General features: G+C 32.5%; 1 protein-coding gene across 6 annotated transcripts in view; it reads left to right on the forward strand.

The window, feature by feature from the left end:
* Sh3glb1 (SH3 domain containing GRB2 like, endophilin B1) overlaps nucleotides 1–22,435 on the forward strand; it is a 38,610-nt gene that overhangs the window by 6,992 nt on the left and 9,183 nt on the right. For 2 of the 6 annotated variants that reach the window (XR_002393624.2, XM_021255426.2), the window contains exons 2-9: nucleotides 3,343–3,484; nucleotides 6,202–6,330; nucleotides 8,417–8,550; nucleotides 9,024–9,116; nucleotides 13,587–13,673; nucleotides 15,211–15,234; nucleotides 19,373–19,462; nucleotides 19,823–19,923. Coding sequence is in view for 4 of the 6 variants with exons in the window: in XM_021255426.2 (XP_021111085.1) it covers nucleotides 3,343–3,484; nucleotides 6,202–6,330; nucleotides 8,417–8,550; nucleotides 9,024–9,116; nucleotides 13,587–13,673; nucleotides 15,211–15,234; nucleotides 19,373–19,462; nucleotides 19,823–19,923 (800 nt within the window). In the remaining 2 variants the exon portion in view is untranslated. The remainder of the gene's footprint in view (nucleotides 1–3,342; nucleotides 3,485–6,201; nucleotides 6,331–8,416; nucleotides 8,551–9,023; nucleotides 9,117–13,586; nucleotides 13,674–15,210; nucleotides 15,235–19,372; nucleotides 19,463–19,822; nucleotides 19,924–22,435) is intronic. The other 4 variants (XR_015451961.1, XM_013070918.3, XM_013070917.3 and 1 more) reach the window with 3 other exon arrangements.

Here is a 22,435-nt window from a genome sequence, read left to right on the forward strand (position 1 = left end):
TTGTTGAAAAAAACATTTTAAAAACAGAAGATAAAACAAAACCATGTATAATGTGCTGAAATGTGAAGGACAGATGTGGATATAGTGGAAAATAATCATTTTCACTCATAGAAATGCAATAAACATCAGGTAAAAGTCATTACTGGTACTTAAAATACATTGCTCATGGGGATCTTCTATTTTCTAAACAGGTTTTCTGCATTCAGATTTTCTCATCTATGTGAAAGGTTTCCTTTTGTTTTATTTTGATCTTCTGAACTAGAAAGTAGAAAAACTATTATGTTTGTAGACTCTTGTGTAGTAAGTCAATTTACATAGCTGTCTTTCTTGGGCACAGATTTATACAAATACATGGCCTGTAAATGCTCTATTTTCTTACACTCTGTCTTTTTTTCTCTAAAGGATACATTTAATAAGAGATACCTACAAGATAGTATCATGAGAGTCACAAAAAAATTTTTAAATAGAGACCTTTTGACTTAAAGATTGAAATGTTACTGTATCTTCCAAATCATTAACTTTCTAATTATTAGTTCTTTAAAATACTGTCAAAGAAAAGCTTGCCCTGAATCCTAGCTTGTGCCAGATAAATTCAGTGACTGTTCCTTTAATCACTATTATATAATGTTTTAGTAATTTCTGCTCTGCACCTTTAACACATTCCCGCCACCTCTGGTAGTACATGCATTACTGTCCCATTGGGCAGCTGATACCACTGCTGCTACAAATAGATCTAATCACTTTTATCAGTCTTTTCAGCAGCGAGACATATGAATTGGGCCCCAGTCATGAATGTGTTAATTCTAGTGTGTTCCTAAAAACTCTCTTAAGACAAAGCTTAGCAAAATTAGCCTGTGGATTTATACTGTAGATACTACTTTTCAGTTAGTTCAGTGTAATAGAGACCATGTTCTTTTGTTACTGGAAGAGTACTTTTCACAGAGTGACCTAATACAGATTTTTAAAATACTGATCTGTTAATTTTTTTCTGTTAATCTACTCTTGACTATTAAATATAAATTAAGGATTTCTACCAATTAAAAAAAGGTGCATAGGGCCGGGAATTTAGCTCAGTGGTTCCAGTGCCTGCCTCATAAGCACAAGGTCCAGAGTTCCATCCCTGGTACCAAAAAAAAAAAGTACATAAAGGTGATGCTAGTGACTATACAAATAATGCAAATGAGGGCCGGGGATTTAGCTCAATGGTTTTGCCGCCTGCTGCGCAAGCACAAGGACCTGAGTTCAATCTCCAGTACCAAAAAATAATAATAATAATAATAATAATAATAATAATGCAAATGGAAGATAAATCAGCAGGGCACTATATACACTTTACGTAGTTATTTACACAGCTTAACCATTTTCTTCCCATTTCTTCCCATTCTTACCATATCTTACAGTTCCGTCACAGTCATTTGTTTCCTGCTCATAGATGCCAATGTCTTTTCATCTTAACTCCTGCTTCCCTTTCCAGGCCCAAGTCACTCATTCCTCAACCCACCCCACCCCCGCCTCCCTTGATTTTCCTGTTTCCCTCTCTCACTGAAGAATTAATTCTTTCTCTTTACTTATATTAATTATGTCACTCATAAACAATAGAATCACTTATGTTGTTCTCTCCATAATCTTTGTGTCCCTATCATTAAATTGTTTTATGGTTTTCTAATTGAAATGTTAGATTCCTAAGAGCAGAAACCTGTGTGCTTATAATAGTACCTAACATATATATATAAGTCCATGGTATTTGTTAAAGGAGCGGGGAATAAAGAAAAATATTTATTAAGGACAAATTTATGCATGTGTTTCCACTTTTTAAGGTACTAAGTTTTTCACTTAGTACTCACTTTTTCTTGGATCAGCCTTTATAGATGATAGTCACTTGATTGTATATCCTTTCTCATCTTGATATTGGTTGCTTTGTTTGGGAGATTATCTAACCATTGCTTAGTAGACTTTTAACATGTAAAATTCTAATCTATTCTTCTGTAAGTAGTCTGTTGCTTAGAATTTTCAGGGATCTGTAAGGAGTACCAGTTCTTTGCTAAGAATGCTTCATTTATCCAGCTGACCTAGGCATCAGAGTTTGTCCATTTCCCAATCCTCAGTTACAGTATACTGTAGGTTTTGGAGCTGAGGCAATAGCTTTGGAACTACTATTCTCAGTTCCACCCGTGGGTCAGTCTCTACAAGACTTAAGACTTTGCAAAAGCTATTAAAGCTGTGAACAGGACCTTCAGGGTGGATTGTAACCTGAAGCCTAAGAATAAAGAACCTTCAGCTAATGTGCTGATAATCATTTGAAAGTACTAGATCAAGAAGAATGATGTTGAAAGAAATAATAAAACTCAGAAAATAGAGCAACAGAAGAGATTTTAAAGAGAGGGAAAAAGGCAAGGCGAATGTTTTTGTTCTGCTAGAAATGAGTCATAACTGAGCATAGAATTAGTGCTAGTAATGTACCTGCATTAAGATGTGGAAACTACATTTTCTGGAGGAAAATAACATGATCAACAGCCTGAGTCATTGCCTCTAGTGTTTAATTAAAAGAATCCAGAAGCTCCAAAAGATGGACACAGATTTTTTTTCCTCTTTATTATTATGTGGACAGTGCTACCATTCCTCAAATACCAACACATTTAATGGAATAAAAATTATATGTTGAGTATGTTTTTTTAGATTTTATGATTCTTAAAAGACCTTCATAGTGTAAATGGGAAATAAGTCTGTAAATAATTATTGGGACATATCCTGAAGAAACAAAAGATACTTTCTCATAAACATCCTTGGGTGTGGTTAAAGTGCCCTTTTCACATTTAAAATAATACCAGCCACTGAACAGAGTGATTTACATGCATAGTCTTAGTTATAAAGCACTGTAAGATACTATCTTTTATGATAGAGGCTACTAAGAAAAAAATTCTCAAGAGATTGCTCAGATCACACAACAGTATGGTCAGGATTTGAATACAGATTTGAAAACTGACTCAGAGCTCTTAGTCTTTACCTTTATGTTGCCCTACCTTTATATGTAAGAAATATTTATATACTTTGCATCCAAACAGTATCCTAGATTTTCTACAGAATTCACACCATGCATTTTAACAAAACTAAGAATACATGATAACTGTAAGATAAAGTCATCATTACTGCTATTGTAGAGGTATAGATAAATTACCATGGGGCCAAAAAAAAAACAAAACCATAAACAGTGGCTTATAGACCTGGAACACAATTATTTCTATGTTTGGAATTGTTTGGATTTCAGTTTGCCTTTTATTTATTGATTCAGTTTCCTAGCATTTATCTGAAGTATATCTATTTTATTTATTTTTTAATCAACAGTTCACAGAAGAAAAGCTTGGCCAAGCAGAGAAGACAGAATTGGATGCTCACTTAGAGAACCTCCTTAGCAAAGCTGAATGTACCAAAATATGGACAGAAAAAATAATGAAACAAACTGAAGTATTATTACAGCCAAATCCAAGTGAGAAACTTATTACCTCTAATCTACCTTAAGAACTGTTAATGGGTTTTTAAATGTTAAAAATTGATTTTTTTATTGTGGCTTCAAGATTTATGGGGGCGTTTTTTGTATGTGTGCTTTGGGTAAAGAAACAATAAATACTTCTGTGTACTCTAACAAATTCACAAGTAACATTTCTCAGGCATTTGTAGAATCCTCTTGAAACTTCAGTTTTAGGCAGTGAATTTGAATTTTAAGAGTTATGAGAGGCTGAGAGGCTTTCTTTTTCATCTAGAGAAAAAGTGTTCCTAAATAAGTAAAGAAAAGTTAATATAGAAGCTTAAATAATTACCAGTTTTTGTAGTTAAGTTTTATGTTTTCATAAATTATTCCATTTGGTTTTCCGACAACTGTGAGATTTCTTATATCACCCAATAAACTTGCAGATAAGATGTATAATTATTGGATAAAACTCACAAATTAGCCTCTTATCCATTGTAGAATAGTTAAGTAGAAGTAGAATTTGGATAAGAACCAGGTGTATTGACATCTCGTTTTTTCACTATAAGCTTTACATATTAAATATGAAAGACAGCGAGCAGAAGGTCCCAAGTTCAATCCCCAGTACCAAAAAAAAAAAAAAAGAAAGAAAAAAAAAGACAAACAGTGCATACTTTCCTTCTCTTTTCCCTAGTGCTACTATGAGCATGTTACAAAATTCCATAAACTTATTTTAAGATATTAACGTAGCTTCAGTCACTAAAATATTAGCAATTACATGCCATTTTAGTTAAGTTGGAGTAACCTAAAATAAACCTTTCATATCTTGAGTAAAACTTGTTGTCTTTATTTCTTACTCATTTAAGGCCATTTAAATTATATAGCATAGCCAGGCCTGTTGGGGCATGCCTATAATCCCAGCACTCAAGAGGCTGAGGCAGGAGGATTGCTGTGAGTTTGAGGCCAACTTGGGCTATATAGGGAGTTAGTTCAAGGCCAGGCTGAACTACATAGCAGGATTCTGTCTCAAAAAACCAAAAATAAATAAATAAGTTATATAGCATGACACTTTTAAAAAGCAGTAGACATTTTTCCTTTTGTTCTTCCTCTATCCAAAAGTCCTCACATGTAGAATCTGTTCTACAGGGTATTTTTCTGATTAGCCAAAAAGCTCATTCATGATGGACTGATATATAATACAATTATAAATATAATACAATTCCCTATACTTCTATTGTATGTGGTAAAGTAATAAGAGGTTTTTTTGTTGTTGTTTGTGTAATGGTTATAAAGTTACATGGATTTTGAGTGGTCAAACTGACCCTTTTTTCCCCTAAAAGTCCTGTTGTTTTTAGTGTTTGATTTTTTTCCATAAGCTAAATTTTTTTAGAAATATTACACATAAACACATAAATATGTATATAATACATTGTAGCAGAGTTGACTGCCTATTTTAAGATTTTATGACCTATCGAGTAATCTATTGCAACGAAGCAGATATTTATTAATATACCAAATGTCATATTAACATAATGAAATCAACTTATGATTCATATTTAAACCTTTGACCTTGTTTTGAAAAGAATAATGTAATTAACTTAAAGGTTTTTTTAAATTTTGCTTTGAAACTTCTAATTTTGTTCCAGAATCTGCTACGAAAGCAGGTATTATTCCAACATCCTATAATAAATGCATATCTTTAATGTACTATAATTAACACTTTTGCCAACTTCTGTTGTTTCTATTATTGGTTCAACTCAGTTTTAAATTTTTATATGTACCATGTGAAACTTCGGATTATGTAGTAATCTGTGTGAGGTGCTTATAAAGAACTTATTTGACTTAGCTTCTTTCGGGGTTATAGTTTTAATTTACACTTAATCATTGTTTCTGGAAACTTGAACCATTTTTTCTTTATTTGTCCCTGGAATACCTTGCTGCAATGTAAATGTGAATTTCTTTCATTTTAAATATTACCCTAACCAAGTGTAATTTGGCTTTTATTGATTTTTTTTCCTTTCCATTTATACTCATTCTGTGATTGCCTTTGTCCTTTTTTATTTTAAACTTGTTTGTAATGGTAAAATCTTTTCAGTGAACGCATACTCAGAGATGCCACACATACATGTCTTTGAACTTTAAACATAAGTAACCTTTAGCCAAATCTCCATATTGCTGATCTGTCTAGAGACTACTCCAAGCCTGGATCTTTCTATCTCTTAAGCTTCTGTGCCTATATTTAGACTCTGGCAAGAAGTGCTCCTGCTAAAGGTGTCAGATATGACTCTTCCGTTCTTTTAGATACTTTATATCCATGTTTTCTCAGCTGAAAATCACTAATTTTGAAATTATGAATATATATTCATAGTTTATATTATATATTTTTTTTTCAGAGTTTAAAATGCTAAAACTAGGGCAGAGGGAACTTTACTAGACAATAAATACTATCAACTCTTCTGAAACTTAAAAATCCCTTAAAATACTCAAGTAATGAATTTAGCTTTATTTTAAAATGTTTTTGTGCTGAGATATTTTATCAGCTTTCTAAAATATCAGTTTCTTAGAGCTACATGACACTTTTACATATAAATTTAAAATTAAATATAAAGATACAAACTTGGATGAATGCTAATTTCATATTTAAGAAGTAGTAAATGTCTGGAGGGCAGGGCAGCAAATAAGTCTTTTAAATAGTTTTGCTCTTTTGAAGTCACTGGTAATTTTAATCTTTCCCCTAGATGCCAGAATAGAAGAATTTGTTTATGAGAAACTGGATAGAAAAGCGCCAAGTCGTATAAACAACCCAGAACTTTTGGGACAGTATATGATTGACGCAGGGACTGAGTTTGGCCCAGGAACAGCTTATGGTAAGTGGAAAACAAACAGTTCTAATAAGAAGTACTTTTACATTAGATTTTTGGTACTTAGAGATGTCATTAACATATAGTAGAATCAGTTTTAATTTTAAATTTATTATGTTAAAATTTTAATGAACTGAAATATGTAACCAATAAATTTGTACATTTGAATTTAATATTTAAGCGTATATTTATTGAGAATTTATATCTTTAGTTCTTAAAAGTTAAAAGAATTCTTTACTTGTAACTGCCATTGTTCTTGCAACACCTTTATTGTAATACTTCTTGTATTATATTGCAATTATTATTTACATGTTTTCTCTGTGATTTTTGTAAAATTTTCCTGAGGGCTATTTATTTTCTACTAAAGGAACTTCTTACACAATGAATGTTTGAACAAATCACTAGTGCTTTCATTAAAATTTTGCAAAAATATCACTTTAGCAGTGATTATCTCTGAATGTTCGGATTAATTTCATTTCTGTTTTCCTCATATATTTCATGTTTTCTATGATTATGTTTTATGGGTAAGCCAGTTTTGCTTAGTCATTGTTCTTTTCAAATATGCAACTCTGAAGTTCAGAATTTCACATTTTTATTATTGAGACCTCATTTTCTTGTAAGACTATTTCAGATTTCTTTAGCTTCCTTTCCCTATTGTTTATGGCTAATTCTATTTAAGACTACTTCAAGAAATTGGTTCTTGTTTGAGTACCAAATGGTAGATAGATTAAATGAGTTTCCCCAGATACTTATTTATGAAATAGCTCCTAAATTCTGTGATTATACGAATTTAAAGTTTTAGTAGTTATCTTTATGTCAGAAAATACTCTTATATTATATAATACCATTAATCCATCAAAAGGCTTTTTAGATTTACAACATTGAAATATTTACATTATATTCTTCAAATTCTAAGTCATTGAGAAGTCTGAAAATGCTTAAAATAAATTTGAAATTTTGAAAATTTTAGAGGTTCACTTTTAGATAAATTTTGTGCATTAAACATGTTTTATTGCCTGTTTGTGCTGGGATCATTAAGGCTTATGAAGGAGACCTCGCCCTTTCCTTCACAGAGCTAAAGGCCTGCTGGGACATGAACAGTAGAGAAGCTTTTAGATGTTCTTCCTTTTTAAATCTGCTTGATCTGTTTACACCTGAACATATCCTGATAATTGGAATTGAACTTTGACAACCTATTATTAGTAAATGGTAATAACTAAAATTGAGTATTCCAGGCATTGAACTAAGCACTATATTCTGTGTGTGAGTGCAAATATATTTATGTATTTAGTAAATTGTCATTTATATCATTCTGATAACATAAACTTTATCATCTCCATTTTAAAGATAAGGAAACTCAGACTTGGAGAGGTTAAATAATTCATCCATATTCATACAGCTAGTAAATTCAAATTCAGATCTGTCAGTATCCAGAGACAAGCTCTTAACTACTATGCTATTACCTTCCTTACCAGTGAGACCTAATCTCATTGTAATATGAAAGGCTTAAGATCTACAGAGGTAAAACTTAATAAACTAGAACAGGGGTAGAACCTAATCTTGAGGTTCCCTTTCTTTTTTCTCTACTTTCTACCTCTGCTTTGCCTGTTGTACTTGTCCTATTTCAATATCAGGTATACATGTTGTAAAATATGGCATTTTCTTAATATATAAACTATTTATAGGTACAGTACTTGAGATAAGTACATATAGAAAACAGAAGACAAATTGTGACTTAATCTACTTGTTAAAATAGTGTAAGCTTTGTATTTTTCTAAGTATGCTACTCTGAGCTGTGACCATAAATAATTTTCGGTGTATCTGTCCTCTCTAGTTTCATTGGTAGATTTGCCAGTTAACTAGGATATGGTAGGAAGTCATCTTGGTCTTTTTCATTTAGATATTTATCTTGAATTTGCTTTTCAATAAATCTACCTTAATTACAGTTAATTCTGTTTAATTTTACTGAGGTAAACAAGTGACAACTTTGAAGCAGATCAAACTGGTAATTTATCTTCATATGATTTTTAATTTTCTGACATTACCAGACACTTTTTTTAAAACAATAAAACAAAAACTTTTTTCTTTTCAGGTAATGCCCTTATTAAGTGTGGAGAAACACAAAAACGAATTGGAACAGCTGACAGAGAGCTGATTCAAACATCAGCCTTAAATTTTCTTACTCCTTTAAGAAACTTCATAGAAGGAGATTACAAAACAATTGCTGTGAGTTGGAAAATGTTCCCTTTTAGTAAAATAATTTAATTTATGTTTACAGTTTTTAGTGAATAATTCTACCTCTTTAATGGCTGTAAATGTAGTTGCATTTTCACCAGCACATAAAACTAGAACAAAAATAAAAGATTTTAAAAACAATTCCATATTTGTGTTCTGCAGTGCTGCAGTACATTTGCATTCATTCTCAATTGTTGCCAACCCTAAAATCTATAGAGAAGTTCCTGGAATAACTATGAAAATATGCTACAAAATACCACCATAAGATCGGATAGTTAAGTAGCCATTTATTTAAACTGGAGCTAGAAGCCTAATTATTGGAAGATATATATTTCTGGCTCTTACACTGTATTTCTTTATGCATTTCTAGAAATGTATTATCTTTTAACATCACTGTTTTATTGCTAAGTATGTACTGTATGTTCTTAATGAATTTCAGCATTTTATCTTTTCTATATTTATAGAAAGAAAGAAAACTATTACAAAATAAGAGACTGGATTTGGATGCTGCAAAAACCAGACTGAAAAAGGCAAAAGCTGCAGAAACTAGAAGTTCAGTAAGTAGTTTTTTGCTTGTTTGGTTTTGGTTCTTTTTTTCCTGATAGAAAAATATTTTAGGTCAGTACTTTAAAATTTGTGAAATATTTTAGTGATACACTATATAAGATACAGACTATACTTAAGAATTAATAGAATTAATAGAATTTGACTTTCAGATCTTGTTTTTGTGTTTTTAAACAAATTTATCCAAACTTACACATCCAAGTCAGTGCAGAGTAGTCATATCAAGAGGCATTATTCAGCAATATAGCTGTTGCTAAACACCAAAAATTAGACCTCCTAAAAGGCTGTGTCATGTTCTTTAAATATCATTAGTGGTAATAGCAAATATGTCTTTTGGAGATAGATGTATTATATTGTAATTAGCAAAAAAAAAAAGAATGAAGATGAGAATGAATCAAAAAAAGAATGACAATAAGAATGAATCAAGTTTTTCAATATTTATATGTAGCTTAAAAATTAAATGAATTTTCTTTCCACATCTGATTCATAATGTTGAAAGGAGCTGTCACCAGGTAGAGTACTCAGTGACAGCAGGGACTCCTGGGTTACTATTTTGATGGATAAGAAACCCATTTGGATAAATTCTGGTGTATTCTTTAGAAAGCCATCCTTACAGTAGTTTAAAATTGAGTAGCTATATATTAAATATGATAATTCTTTGATTTTACATATTTTTTCTTAAAAGATTTTATAAGGTATTTAGCTATGCTATTTCCATTTCAAAGATTGAAAAGATTTATCAGGTTTAAATTGGAACACCTTTAAGATAGTACAACTTGAACACATATGAATTTGTTAATAGAAGCTAATGAATTCCTAATTTTATCAAAGGGATATGTTTTGTTAAGAGGCATAATACTCCCTACCACTACCACCATCAAGAAGCATTGCCTTAATGAGAATATGGCTACAGCGCTTGTAGAAGTCTTACAGTTCTCTTCCTGTAGGGAAGAAGGGTTGAGAATTACTTTAGAATGAAATTTAAAACTGATAACTTTGTACTAGTGGTATCTTATGATACTACCCCAACACCTTTTATGAGCAGAGTAATATTTTTTTAATAGTCTCCTTCAAGAGATATTGTATTAGCTACTGATGGAAAAAGAGCTATCTTTGATAGAACAATTCTAAATTTACCATTAATTCCAAATTCAGTTTCACTTCACAGTTTATCATGACATTATTAGCATAACTTCACTAAACAGACTCTGCAGAATTAAAACTTTAAAAATAAAAGTTATAGTTATTAAGAGACCCTAATCTAACTTACCAGTTTCTAATTGTTAGTGAATTTGTATAGTAAAATACCAAAAGGGTAAATAAGGACTAAAATGTATAATAGACATTGGGAAATAGAAAGAAAATGTTCAGATGAGAAGCAAGGGAGGAGGTAGGTGGGAAGGAAGGAAGGGAAAAGAAAAAAAGGAATAGAAGGGAAAAAATGGAAACAAAGCTTTTGTAAATAAGGGGAAAAGAGGTTGAAAGAAAGGGAGGGGATTGGGGAAAAAAGAATCACGATATATCATGTATAGTACAAATTCCTTATGATGAATGTAATCACTATGTATATCTAAAATGTACCGATAAAATTAATCAAAAAAAATATATATATATATATATTATGTATGTATTGGTCAAGATGTGAATTTTATAATCAGGAAAAAGATAAAAATCATTTGGAAATATTTGAACTATAATAGAATCTTTTTATTTATAATGCCTGTATGTGATGACAGTGGAATAAAAATAGATTAAATTTCAGCACAAAGCATTTGTTTAACAAGCACTGTTAAAGGATAATGGTAGTCTCCTCTTTTACCTGCAAAGTGCTGGGAAGCACATAGACCTAACAATATAAAAAACTCCTTTGATTATTCTGAACTATTGTAAACTATTTTACTGTGACTACTAAGATGTATGTATAAGTAGACAAACTTTTTGAGAAATTAGTTATATGATATAACTAGGAAAAATGTTGGCCATTGTTCTGTGCTGTGTATTTTTGATGACAGAATTTTGTTCATGGGAATTTATTTTTTAAATTAAATAATTCAATTTACATAATCCAACAATTTGATTTGTATGCTTTCCTAGAACTTCTATATTACATAATACAAATTTTGTGTATAGCCAGAATTAAAATGTTAGTCTAGACAAAAACTCATGTTTCCTGGTAAAAATATTCAAATTCTCTTAGATAAAATATTCACATTTCTTGCCAGGAGTGGTGGCACATGTCTATAATCCCAGGTACTCTAGAGGCTGAGATAGGAGGACCAAAAGTTTGAAGCCAGGCTAGGGAACTTAGTAATACTCTGTCTCAAAATAAAAAGGGCTGGAGATATATCTCAGTGGTGTAGTGCAAAGAAAATTTTCATTTTATATTTTTCTTCAAACTTTATAGCAATAAGTCTGAACTACTTGGGACAGGAAAAGCCACTCTTAGTTTATTACATAAAGCTTTACATTATGACTATATTTGGTTAAAACTCCCCCCCCCCGTATTTTCATCCATTTTCTTGAAGAATACAGAATAGTGGAAATAAATCAGACACACAATATCTCATAGTTTCTCTTACATGAGAAACCCAAAGTATAACTAATTTAAAGAGCAAACTAAAGGATGGATAATAGGAAACAGACAGATATTTTCCAAATCAGAATGAAATTTAGAGGGGGAGGGGAAGGGAAAGTAAAAAGTATATGTACCAATGCGCCACTATGAATGTAATCATTAGGTACTACAAAAATGTATGTACTAATAAAAACTTTAAAATTTCTTTCTTTTTTTGTGTGTTTGAGACACAGGGCCTATGTAGTTGAGGCTCCCCTTGAACTCATTACCGTATATACATAGCCCAGCCTGGCCTCAAACTGGTGATCCTCCTGCCTCAGTCTCCCGAGTGCTGGGATTACAGGCATGTACCACCACACCCAGCTAAAAAATTTTTTTTTTTTAGTACCAGGGATCAAACTTGGGACCTTGTGCTTGTGAGGCAGGCAGCGGAACCACTAAGCTAAATCCCCAGCCCCTAAAAAAAAATTTTTTTAGAAAGGAAGTTAGGTTTACTTCCCCACCTCACCCCCTTTATTTTTGAGAAAGGATCTCATTATGTCACTGAGTTTCCCAGGCTGAGTTCAAACTTTTGGTCATCTTGCCTCAGCCTCCCAGAGTGTTGGTATTAAAAGTGTTTGCCACCACCCCTGGCTTTTTTTCTTTTTTTTTCCTGACATAGTTCTTGGTTCCCAGTTGGATCTAACCCTAGACTTTGATTTCACTACTTTATAAATTTGCTTAAATTATTATGTGACTAGTTATTCCTGTACTAGTAAAGTTTGGGACACGTGCATATCAGCACTGTTTTTAAAATTTTATTTACTAGTTTCCTGTATCCTCTTTGTAAGTTCTGTATTTGAGTCCTACTTGTATATAAGGTACTCTGCTGAGAAGGGATCATAGATAAATAATAAAAAATCTTTGTTACCTTTAATCCACAATCCAGTATACTAAGTTAAACTTTTTTTTATGATTTAGCCCCATAGGTAAAAAAATCTGCCTGTGTCCAATATTGCTGCTATACTAACTAGTGTTTTACTAGTTAGCATGTTGAAGAATGGCAAAGCAATGTAAAAGGTACTTCTTAAGGTATACCAGTTGAGCAAAAAACAGAAAACATACTTTGTTTCAAAATGAATTAAAAAAAGAGTTTTAAAATAGTTTATAGATAAAACATGTCAGAGAAGCAAGGACAAAGCATAATTCATGCATTTAAATTATAAGGCACTCGTCTTTATTAACCTAATCTTAGTCTAATATAAACTTTTAAAAAATTATTTTACAGTTTAAGGGAAAGAAAATGGCTGGTTTTATAGTTCTCCAATATTTAGAGATTTAGACTGTGATTTTGGAGCATCTAAATTTGATGGAAAATACTTCTTCAAATACTTCACATAGCACATGTTCCCTCAACACACTTAAACATGGCTGAAGGCATTGTACATATACCAAGTAAAAATGACCTTTAAGTAGGATAATTGAGGATAGTCCCAGGGCTTTCATGGGTGGAGATTTAATGAAATTTTTAGTTAATTGGCAGTTTTTATAGTGATGAGATTTCCTAAATGATTCTAATTTAAAATTAAACATCAACCTTTTTAAAAAAATTTTGAGACAGGGTCTCACTATGTAGTTCAGGCTGGCCTTGAACTCACTCTGTAGCCCAGGCTGGCTTCAAACTCATTGATTCCCCCTGCCTCTGCCTCCCGAGTGCTAGGATTACAGGTGTGCGCCACCACTTCTGGCCTAACATCAACCATTTTGTTTTGAAAATTTGGATCTTTAAAGTATAAGAAACATCAGCTCTTTCCATACTTGTTTAGTGTGTGCTTTTATTGTGCAGAAGTAACTGTTCCACTGTGTTCATTGGTATACTGTGTTCTTTGTCTTTACCTATGTATTTAAGCAACTAAACTCAGCTCGCCTTGAAGGAGATAACATTATGGTAAATTTCTCTTACATGCTCAACTTCCTGCATGTAAAATGGCTGAAGGTTTGTTGGCCTACTGTGTTTTCTACATCTTGACTAAAGTGCCTTCTCTTGCTATTAGCTGCATGTAAAATTGTTGAAGCCATGAATTTGTTTATGTGTAGGAAAAAGTACTAGCTGAAGTGATAGTGGAACTTGAAGAAAAAACACTATATTTTAATTGTCAAATGTATTGATTATACCAAATACAGATTTTAGAATCATAGATTTATTGTACTGCGTTTTTATAGTCAGTGAAAGATGGTAAACTGGCACTTCAGATTATCATTTTTGGTGAAGGAAAGTAACATTTATCTTACTTAAAGGAAGATAAAGGTACACAAATTGATTTTGCCTCTCAGTAGCTTCAACATTTGTCTTTTTGTTACTCAAACTCAATATAGAATTATTTTCTTTGGCCATTACAGGCTAAGATAAACTCAAGTACGTTAGGTATTCCTGTAGTGGCCAGACCCATTCCACATGCAGTGCTAACTCATGGAAAATTAAAAATGATGATAGCCTGCAGGAAGCATAGAGAATAAAAGGTGTTTTATAATATCTAATGTGTATATTGAGTTCAGTTTGAAGAAATTTTTGACACATTATTAAAGTTTTTAATTTTAATGAAATAAGTTTTAAGCAGACAGTTCGTATGTTAGCTGATAAAAATTGGTTGTATTTGGTACTCCTAGACACATTGCTTCCACTAAAAGTGACAGGTCTGCAGTTCAGTTAATAATAAATTGGCAATTAATTGACTGCTCTTATTCCATTAGCATTGAACTAAAAGCAGAAGAAAAGTCTTTCTTTTTTTATACTACGATTATTGAAATCTTGACTAAATTAGGGCTTTTCTTAGCAAGAGAATGCACTTATTTCCATTGTCCTTTGTATAGATAAATGAAAAGTGTGAGTCATTACTAATTTAGTATACAAATCATAGTTTTTCTTTTGTGTTAGGTAGAAAATATCCTAAATAATTAGCAGGACCTTTGTTTCCTCCACTAAGTGTTGTTTTACTACTACTATCATCTGCTTATAGTAAGATATGTTTAGCTATGGTTATTTTAAAATTCATTTTATTTCAAGTTTATAGTTTTCTCCAAAGAAAAGCTTTATCAGTGACAGTTGGTGTTCTTTTATCCTTGCTTTATTTTTATTTACTAGAATTCTAGAGTTTATACCTGAAAGAGAAATTAGAATTCATTTAGCCCAAACCTCATTTTATAGATGAGAAAACTAGAACTATGACAAATTAAATATTCCCAGTTTGGGAAAATGGTTATTCTTATTAATTTATAAAATTAGCATATTTTAAAATTGATAGTATTGATATATACAAAAGGCATACTAAAAAAAAAAAGGCATATTTTGACAATATGTTGAGCTGCACTGATTGAGTTACTACTGTGTTTAATCTTATAATATGATTTGGAGAAAGCAGAGTATGCCATTTGAATTAAAATTCCTATATTTTTCTCTCCTAAGTTGTAGAAAATGTTAAATCCCAACTTTCTTTCATGCTCTATATTTTTCTCTAATTTTTAATGCTGGCTAGATTTGGGCAGAGGAAGTAACAAAAGTAAGTAAATTATTACATGACAGAATTATGAAACAAGAATTTAATTGCCATTCATTCAGTAAATATTTGTTAGGTGACAACTATGTGACCAGTCATGGTCTGTGTTACTGTATCTTTTAAAATTTGAAATGTATGGTAATGTTTAGGTCTGTTTGGCCAATAGCAGCTCCACACAATGTTGCAGAGATGTGATTTGCACATATCATGATAAATCCTAGATACCTGTTAATCAAGTGGTAAAATCATACAATGCCTTTCCAGGAGGCCGATGACATATGTGATTTATTCATTGATAATTTTTTTAAATGGCAGATATTTTAGATGTGATATAGTTAACATTAGGTAACCAGAGCTTCTCTTTATCACCAAAGCTATTTATTCTCACTTTAGCAGAAAATGTCTCTAAAAAATGTACTTTACTGCTGTATTAAACACAGGATAGCAAGTATTTCATTTTACAGTTAAGGTCATTATTATGAATATCCATTATTGTATGATATAACAATTGGATCCATTGTTTTTGTCTATTTCCCTCAATGTCAGACTGCTAGCAGTTCCTCTACTTGTGTTACCATTTCTAATCTTCTCTGAGCTGGAAAATCAAGTAATAAAGCAAGAATTTAAGAAATAAAATTATTTTAACTTCAATGCAGATTTGTTTGAAATTCTCTTTTAGGTCTTTAGAAGCATTTTTCATTTATTCTCCAATTCTAAGGCCTACCAAAACCTGACTTCCAAATGAGGATGGAACTGGAGATTGAGGGCAGGTGCTAATTATGGCCGGGGGACTTTAATGGCTTATAAACTTTAACTATTTTCTAACATTGTGAGATGCTGATTATGCAGCCTGTTTCATGCATAGGATACTGAGCTATTGATTCTACAACTTAAAAATTGAGTGTAATTCTTTGTTCAGGCTCTCATCCCCCTCTGGAATATTTTCATTTACTTATTATATGGTTCTACCCTGGCTTCTGATTTCTTCCTGAACCTCTAGCATGAAAAAGGGGCAGAGCAACATGGGAGAGAATGTAGTTTGAACAAGAAACCCAAATGTTTTCCCTTTGGTTGACATACATGTACACCAAAAAAGTTTTTGACTTGATTTGCACCTTCTATAAGTTTGGGAAATAATTGATATAATAAATGGGAAGAAAGTAATAAAACAAATGTTTATATTGTATAGATATATAAAATATTAGGGAAATATATCAAAATGGATTTGAAGAGATTTTTTAAAACTCCTTTCATTTTTATAATTTAAAAATATATAAACTTTAAAACTTCATATTCCTGGAATAAGATTTAAGCCTATAGAAAACATAATTAACACCAGCCAAGATCGTTAAAGCAAATGCCTCAGAAGTGTGACCAAAATTTCTTACAGATATCCAATCTATTATCACAGAGCAGTAAGTTATTGCACATTTTCCAAGTTACATCTGAAAAGAACCCTCCCTGTTTACTTAGTGTTGTGCTGTCATTTAGTCTCAATCAAGTATTCCAGTAACAATAATTCTTAGTAGCTCTTTTCCTAAAACTTACACTTTTAGTTACAAAATTAAATCAGAGAATAAGATATTCCAGAGGACAGAATATTAGCTGTTTAAATTCATTGTCTTTACATCTTTCTCAGGGCTAGGAGCTATAGCTCAGTGGCAGAGCAATTGCCTATTATGCTCAAGGCCCTGAGTTTGGTCACCAGCACCATAAACAATAAATAAGCCTTTCTCATCTACCTTTCCAATATAGATCATTTTCTTCCTGCATAAGCTGATTTTAGTGAACCTAACTTAAATTTCCTTAGCTTCTCAGCCCAGTTGTATGTGTCAGAAATAATAGACAGTTTGAGACATTCAACTATGTTTACATCCACCCCAAACATCTACTGAAATTTGTTCAAACAGTGAGAATCATTCCTTTCCTGTCATTTACTTTGCCTAAATAAAAAGTCTAGATTGTTTAGAAGACTGAGTTGATAAGCTCTGTGGTGCCTTTCTTCACAATTAAATATTAAATTTTGCCAGGGATTTAGCTCAGTGGTGCCACTGCCTGCCTTGCAAGCGCAAGGTCCCAAGTTCGGTCTCCAGTACCCAAAAAATACCGCAACAGAAATTAAATTTTATTCAAACCTAGATGGCTGATTCCTTGTCCCTATTGAGATTATTTATTACTTTTATTCAGTATTTTTAGCATTAAAACCTTATTTCCACTTCACTATCAAGCTTCCTGCTCTCTTCAACCTGCTGTCTTAGTCTTTTACATCTTAAGAAACATTGCCGTATAGTAGAGGTTTTTTGCTATTTCTACAAACAGCCATTAAATTGAATGGTATTTTCACAAAGACCCACATGGAACTAGCCGAATTTACTTCTGAAGCTCATTATTTTGGTTTACTGCAATTTTTTCTATTAAAGTCATTTGTATTCAACCACATAGAAGCGTAAATAGTACAAAGGTAACACTGAAGTGATTGATTTTCCTGATGCTTTCCTTGAGAAGAACATTCTTTTCTTCTGGGATTTTTTTTCTGCTTCATTCTAGCTTCTAGAGAATCTGACTTTAGCCTTCGAAAGTATTCTTGTTTTATTCAAATTTCACTTCACTCCTTTTTTTTTACTGAATAATTCAAGCTCATGTTCATAAATAAATCCAATCTAGTCGTCAGTTCTTAGTCCCCTTTTCCAGGCCTGTTGCTATTGGGATATTATAGCAACTGTCTGCTTTGTGCTGTTTCTTTCTTGACTGGCTCACTAGGTTAACAATTGCCATCCAAGAGTGAAGGAGGTGGAGAGGCGGCATGAAATTCCACGTTAAAATTCTGACCTTGTTCATACTTACTACATCTTGAAAATATTATAAATAACATTTACATAGGGAGGAAAGCTATGTTTGCTAGCGAGGGAGTAAAAAATATAATCATGGCATTGTTACCAAAGATGATTGAAGGGGAGTTAATTATTTTGAATGAGCTGTGAGTGAAGTTTTATTTTTTCCTCTCCACTTTATTACCAGCAAGTTCTAATTAAAAGTTTTAAGCCAGGGATTTAGCTCAGTGGTTTCGCTGCCTGCTGCGCAAGCGCAAGGACCCGAGTTCAATCTCCGGTACCAAAAAAAAAAAAAAAGTTTTAAGATATTTTATGCTAGTATTTATTATTTTTAGAGCCTTTTTTTTTTTTTTTGTACCAGGGATTGAACTTGGGACCTTGCACTTGAGAGGCAGGCAACAGAATCACTGAGCTAAATCCCCGGCCCTAGAGCTTGTTAATTTTTCACTGCACTATTTTGTCCCAGCACTAAATGTATCAACGTTTGAAACCAGTAGTGGTATCATATTCTATACATCTCTTCCCATCTAACTTCAAAGTCAGTGGCTTGACATTGGTAGTGGGAAATTAGCCGTGGCAGGAGTATTTTATCATGAAAACCAGGATGTTAGAGCTTTTCCTTTTTCCTTAAAAATCAGTTGATCAGCGTAACACTGACTGAAGGTCAATCATAAATTTTAAGAAAACTTTTTTCCCTAATTGTAACATAATATTTCTGCTTAAGGCCTATTTTATGTATAGTTTAGAAAGAAAATTTAAAAGAACAACATGTAAAATGTAGAGCAAAGAAGTATTTGAAGAAACCAAAGAATTGTTCCTAACAAGTGTTTGGTAACTAAACAAGCAGAAATCCTATTGCTTCACTCTAAAGTCTTTTGTATCTGAAGTTGAAGATTGTTGTTTAAAAAGTATAGTAATAGTTGAGAATTTTTAAGAATAATATTATATCTGTGAAACTGTGCTACTCTTCAGATTTTGTAAAATATGAAACTTGGCAGAATTGAAGCTAGAAAATATCTTAACTGTCCATAGTAGGTTTTCTTGGTTCCTATGAGTATGTCATTGGGCTTTGGCATTGATAAATTCTGAATGAAGTGCTAGTAAGGAATCATTTCTTTTGAGGTTGAGTAATACAGAAAAGTTACGGTCTAAAATCCAGGAACCAGTTTAGATGTCACAAAAGCAGAATTGGAGAATTGCCAGATTATAATTTAGGATTTGTTTGAGGGATTTTTTTAACTGCCTAATAGAATTTATATAAAATGGTCTAAGTCTTCCAATGAGATTCTAAAACTGTGTCCTAATTTAAGTCTGAACAGGAATTAAGAATAACTCAAAGTGAGTTTGATCGTCAGGCTGAGATTACCAGACTTCTGCTAGAGGGAATCAGCAGTACACATGTGAGTGTTCATTCCTTGAAAATCCATCTAGAACAAAGACATCTGATCATTCTGAGGCAACTTGGAGTAAAGACTGAACTTCCTTTTCAGTCATTTGTTATGGAAATTTAAATTGTGGTGCTAAAGATATGTGAAGAAATATTTTAAACTTTTGCTTACATCTCATCACCTACTTCTCCCACCCTCATCAGATACTTTTGTTGGCTTTCATTGGCTAAACAATTTGTTATTAGTAAGATGCTAGATACTTTCTAGCATCCTTTATTATAATGATTCTCCTTTATTACAATGTTGTACTTCGTCCCCTCTTAGCATTTACCACTTTGAGAACTAAGAACTGACTATAACTTCCCTTTACAGGCTCATCATCTTCGCTGTCTGAATGACTTTGTAGAAGCCCAGATGACTTACTATGCACAGTGTTACCAGTACATGCTAGATCTCCAGAAACAACTGGGAAGGTAGTAATTTCCTTTTCACATATTGAAGTCTTAGATAAGAGAAGAGATAAATGCAGTTTTTTGCTTATGGACTATTAGCAGGGATGATTAGAAGAACTGGAGCCTTTGAGCTTGCACAGAATTGAGGGTTTTTTTAAATGGAAGTGTCAAACTTCTGAGATAACAAACATTTTGAGCTTTTCTGGCTCAGAAGGATATTACTAGAGATAAGAAGGTAAGTGAATACCTTTTTAGTGACATATAAAGAAAGCTTCTAGTGAGGTTTTGCTTTTCTTTTGCTACTGCATACTTTTTTACTGTTGGTCAACACATAGTTGTCCTTAAAGATAAACTATTTTATATGTGTTAATTACAGCAGTACCTTGATTCACAAACTTGATTCTCTCCACGATTCTGGTCCCACAGCAGTTGGATGAGAACCGAATCACATTTAAGTTCAGCCTAACCATTGAATTTGATTTGGTTCTCATCCAACTCAGTTTGCGACCCGAAGCATGGAAATAGTCAAGTTGGTGAACTGAGGTACCGCTGTACTTAGTAAAGAGGAAAAGAAGTTTTGGACTATTCTGTAAGCGCTTAAGCCCACTGACATGATTATTCTGACTTTGTTAATGTATTTTAAAGCAAAATGATAATATATAAAGTATATAGCTCAGTCATTCATTTATCAAATATTTGTAGCATATCTGCAACATACCTAGCACTTTATATTCTGGAGTTACATCAGCAAACAAAACAGGCAAAATGGTTACCTTTATGGAGCTCGCATTGTAAGGTGATACTAGAAATAACATACAGGGCAAATATGATTTCCTCTTTCACAACATTTAAAGTCTAGGGAGGGATACAAGCCATAGCTGGACAAGAAAACAGCAGGCTGAATATTCCAGGCAAATTTAAAACATTTATGTAAAAACACTGGAGGAACGAGAGAGTGGCAGATTTGGGAAACTGACAGTAGTTCTTCTCGTTAGAGCATAACGGTGAAGGTAAGAATGGCATATTAGATGACACTAGAGGGGTTAAGCAGGGTCACACTATGAATGGTCTTAAAAGTCAGTTAGTTATGGAAAGCACTTTAGAATTTATATAATGATTAAAACAGAAAAGTGATATCTGCCATTTGAAAGAAGAATATCAAGATAAGTTGTTTCAAAAACTGAGATATTTGAAAGGTCACTTTGATGATGTTTTAAGCATATTAATCTTTCAGAACTAGACCTAGAACAAAATTAGACACATCGGCAAATCCAATTTTAGATTTTAAAAATGAGTTGTAGCTTCTTATCTAATAAGAGTTGATGAACAAATTCTGAGACTAGAATTATGGGAAGAATTAAGTTCGTGAACCACAGTTTTTGATGTTTTGTTAGTGATATTTGTATCTGAAATCAGACTACCACTTTAATCCCCATGTCATTAACAACTATTTTAAACTCAAGCCTTAATAATTCCTTTCTACTTTCTCCTCAGACTTTAGGAGTATACCAGACAGGTTGCTCTTGCTACCATTATAGCACAAGTGCTTGGCCTCCAGGCATTCATACAAAATTAGTTTATTACTGCACTTTAGGATTAGCTCCAACATTACAAAGTAAAGCCAGTTCTCTTATTCTAGAAAAGAAAGAGTAGCTTGTTTTTGTGCCCTCAAGGAATTATATTGCTGCTAAAGGCCAGTGATAAGGAAGGTGAGGGAAAGTTCAGCCCTTTAATTTATTACAAGGTATACTTTTTAAAACAAGTATTCAAATGTGAAGCTTCACAAATCATTCATATCAACACTAACAAATGAAAAGCTATTTCTGCACGGTAGAGCCAGGTTATGTTAGTAGTTGTAGTTGGTAGTAAATGAATAACCCAGTCACTTCATAGGGCTTGAGTTGAGTTGTGCCCAGGAACTCTTCCAGGCACCTCATTTATGTTGACTGTTTTAATCCTCACCACCAGATGAAGTGGATACTACAATCCACATTACATGAGGAGAAAACAGAAGGACAGGTCACAAGATTAGTATTTATTTTTAGTAACTGCAAGACTTTTAACATATTGTGTCGGTGACTTATTTGACATTTTCGTAGTAAAATGCATCAAAGAAGGTAAAAATGGCCTTTTAGTGCTTTTTAAAAAACTATTAATCCCCAAAATTGATAAAGATAGACCTCAGTGACTAAACAAAGGCTAATTAGGCTAGTAAACTTTAAAGTATTTAGAGACCTAACCTCCACAGTTAGAGACCTAAAAAAACCATATGTGTTTCCGGGGTAGGACGAACCAATATAGTGAAAATGTCCATACTTCCAAAACTGCTATAAAGATTCAATGCAATCCTGATTGAAATCCCAACAGCATATTTCACAGAACTAGAGAAAACAATCCAAAAGTTCATCTGGAACCAGAAGAGACCTAGAATAGCAAAAGCAATTCTAGGCAACAGGGTCGTGGCAGGGAGTATCACAGTCCCCAACTTGAAACTGTTACTACAAAACCACTGTGATAAAAACAGCATGGTACT

This window comes from Heterocephalus glaber, unplaced genomic scaffold (genome assembly GCF_053883595.1).
Source record: "Heterocephalus glaber isolate CG9 unplaced genomic scaffold, H.glaber_assembly_v1.0 deba00001442, whole genome shotgun sequence".
In the NCBI taxonomy this organism is placed as follows: domain Eukaryota; kingdom Metazoa; phylum Chordata; class Mammalia; order Rodentia; family Bathyergidae; genus Heterocephalus; species Heterocephalus glaber.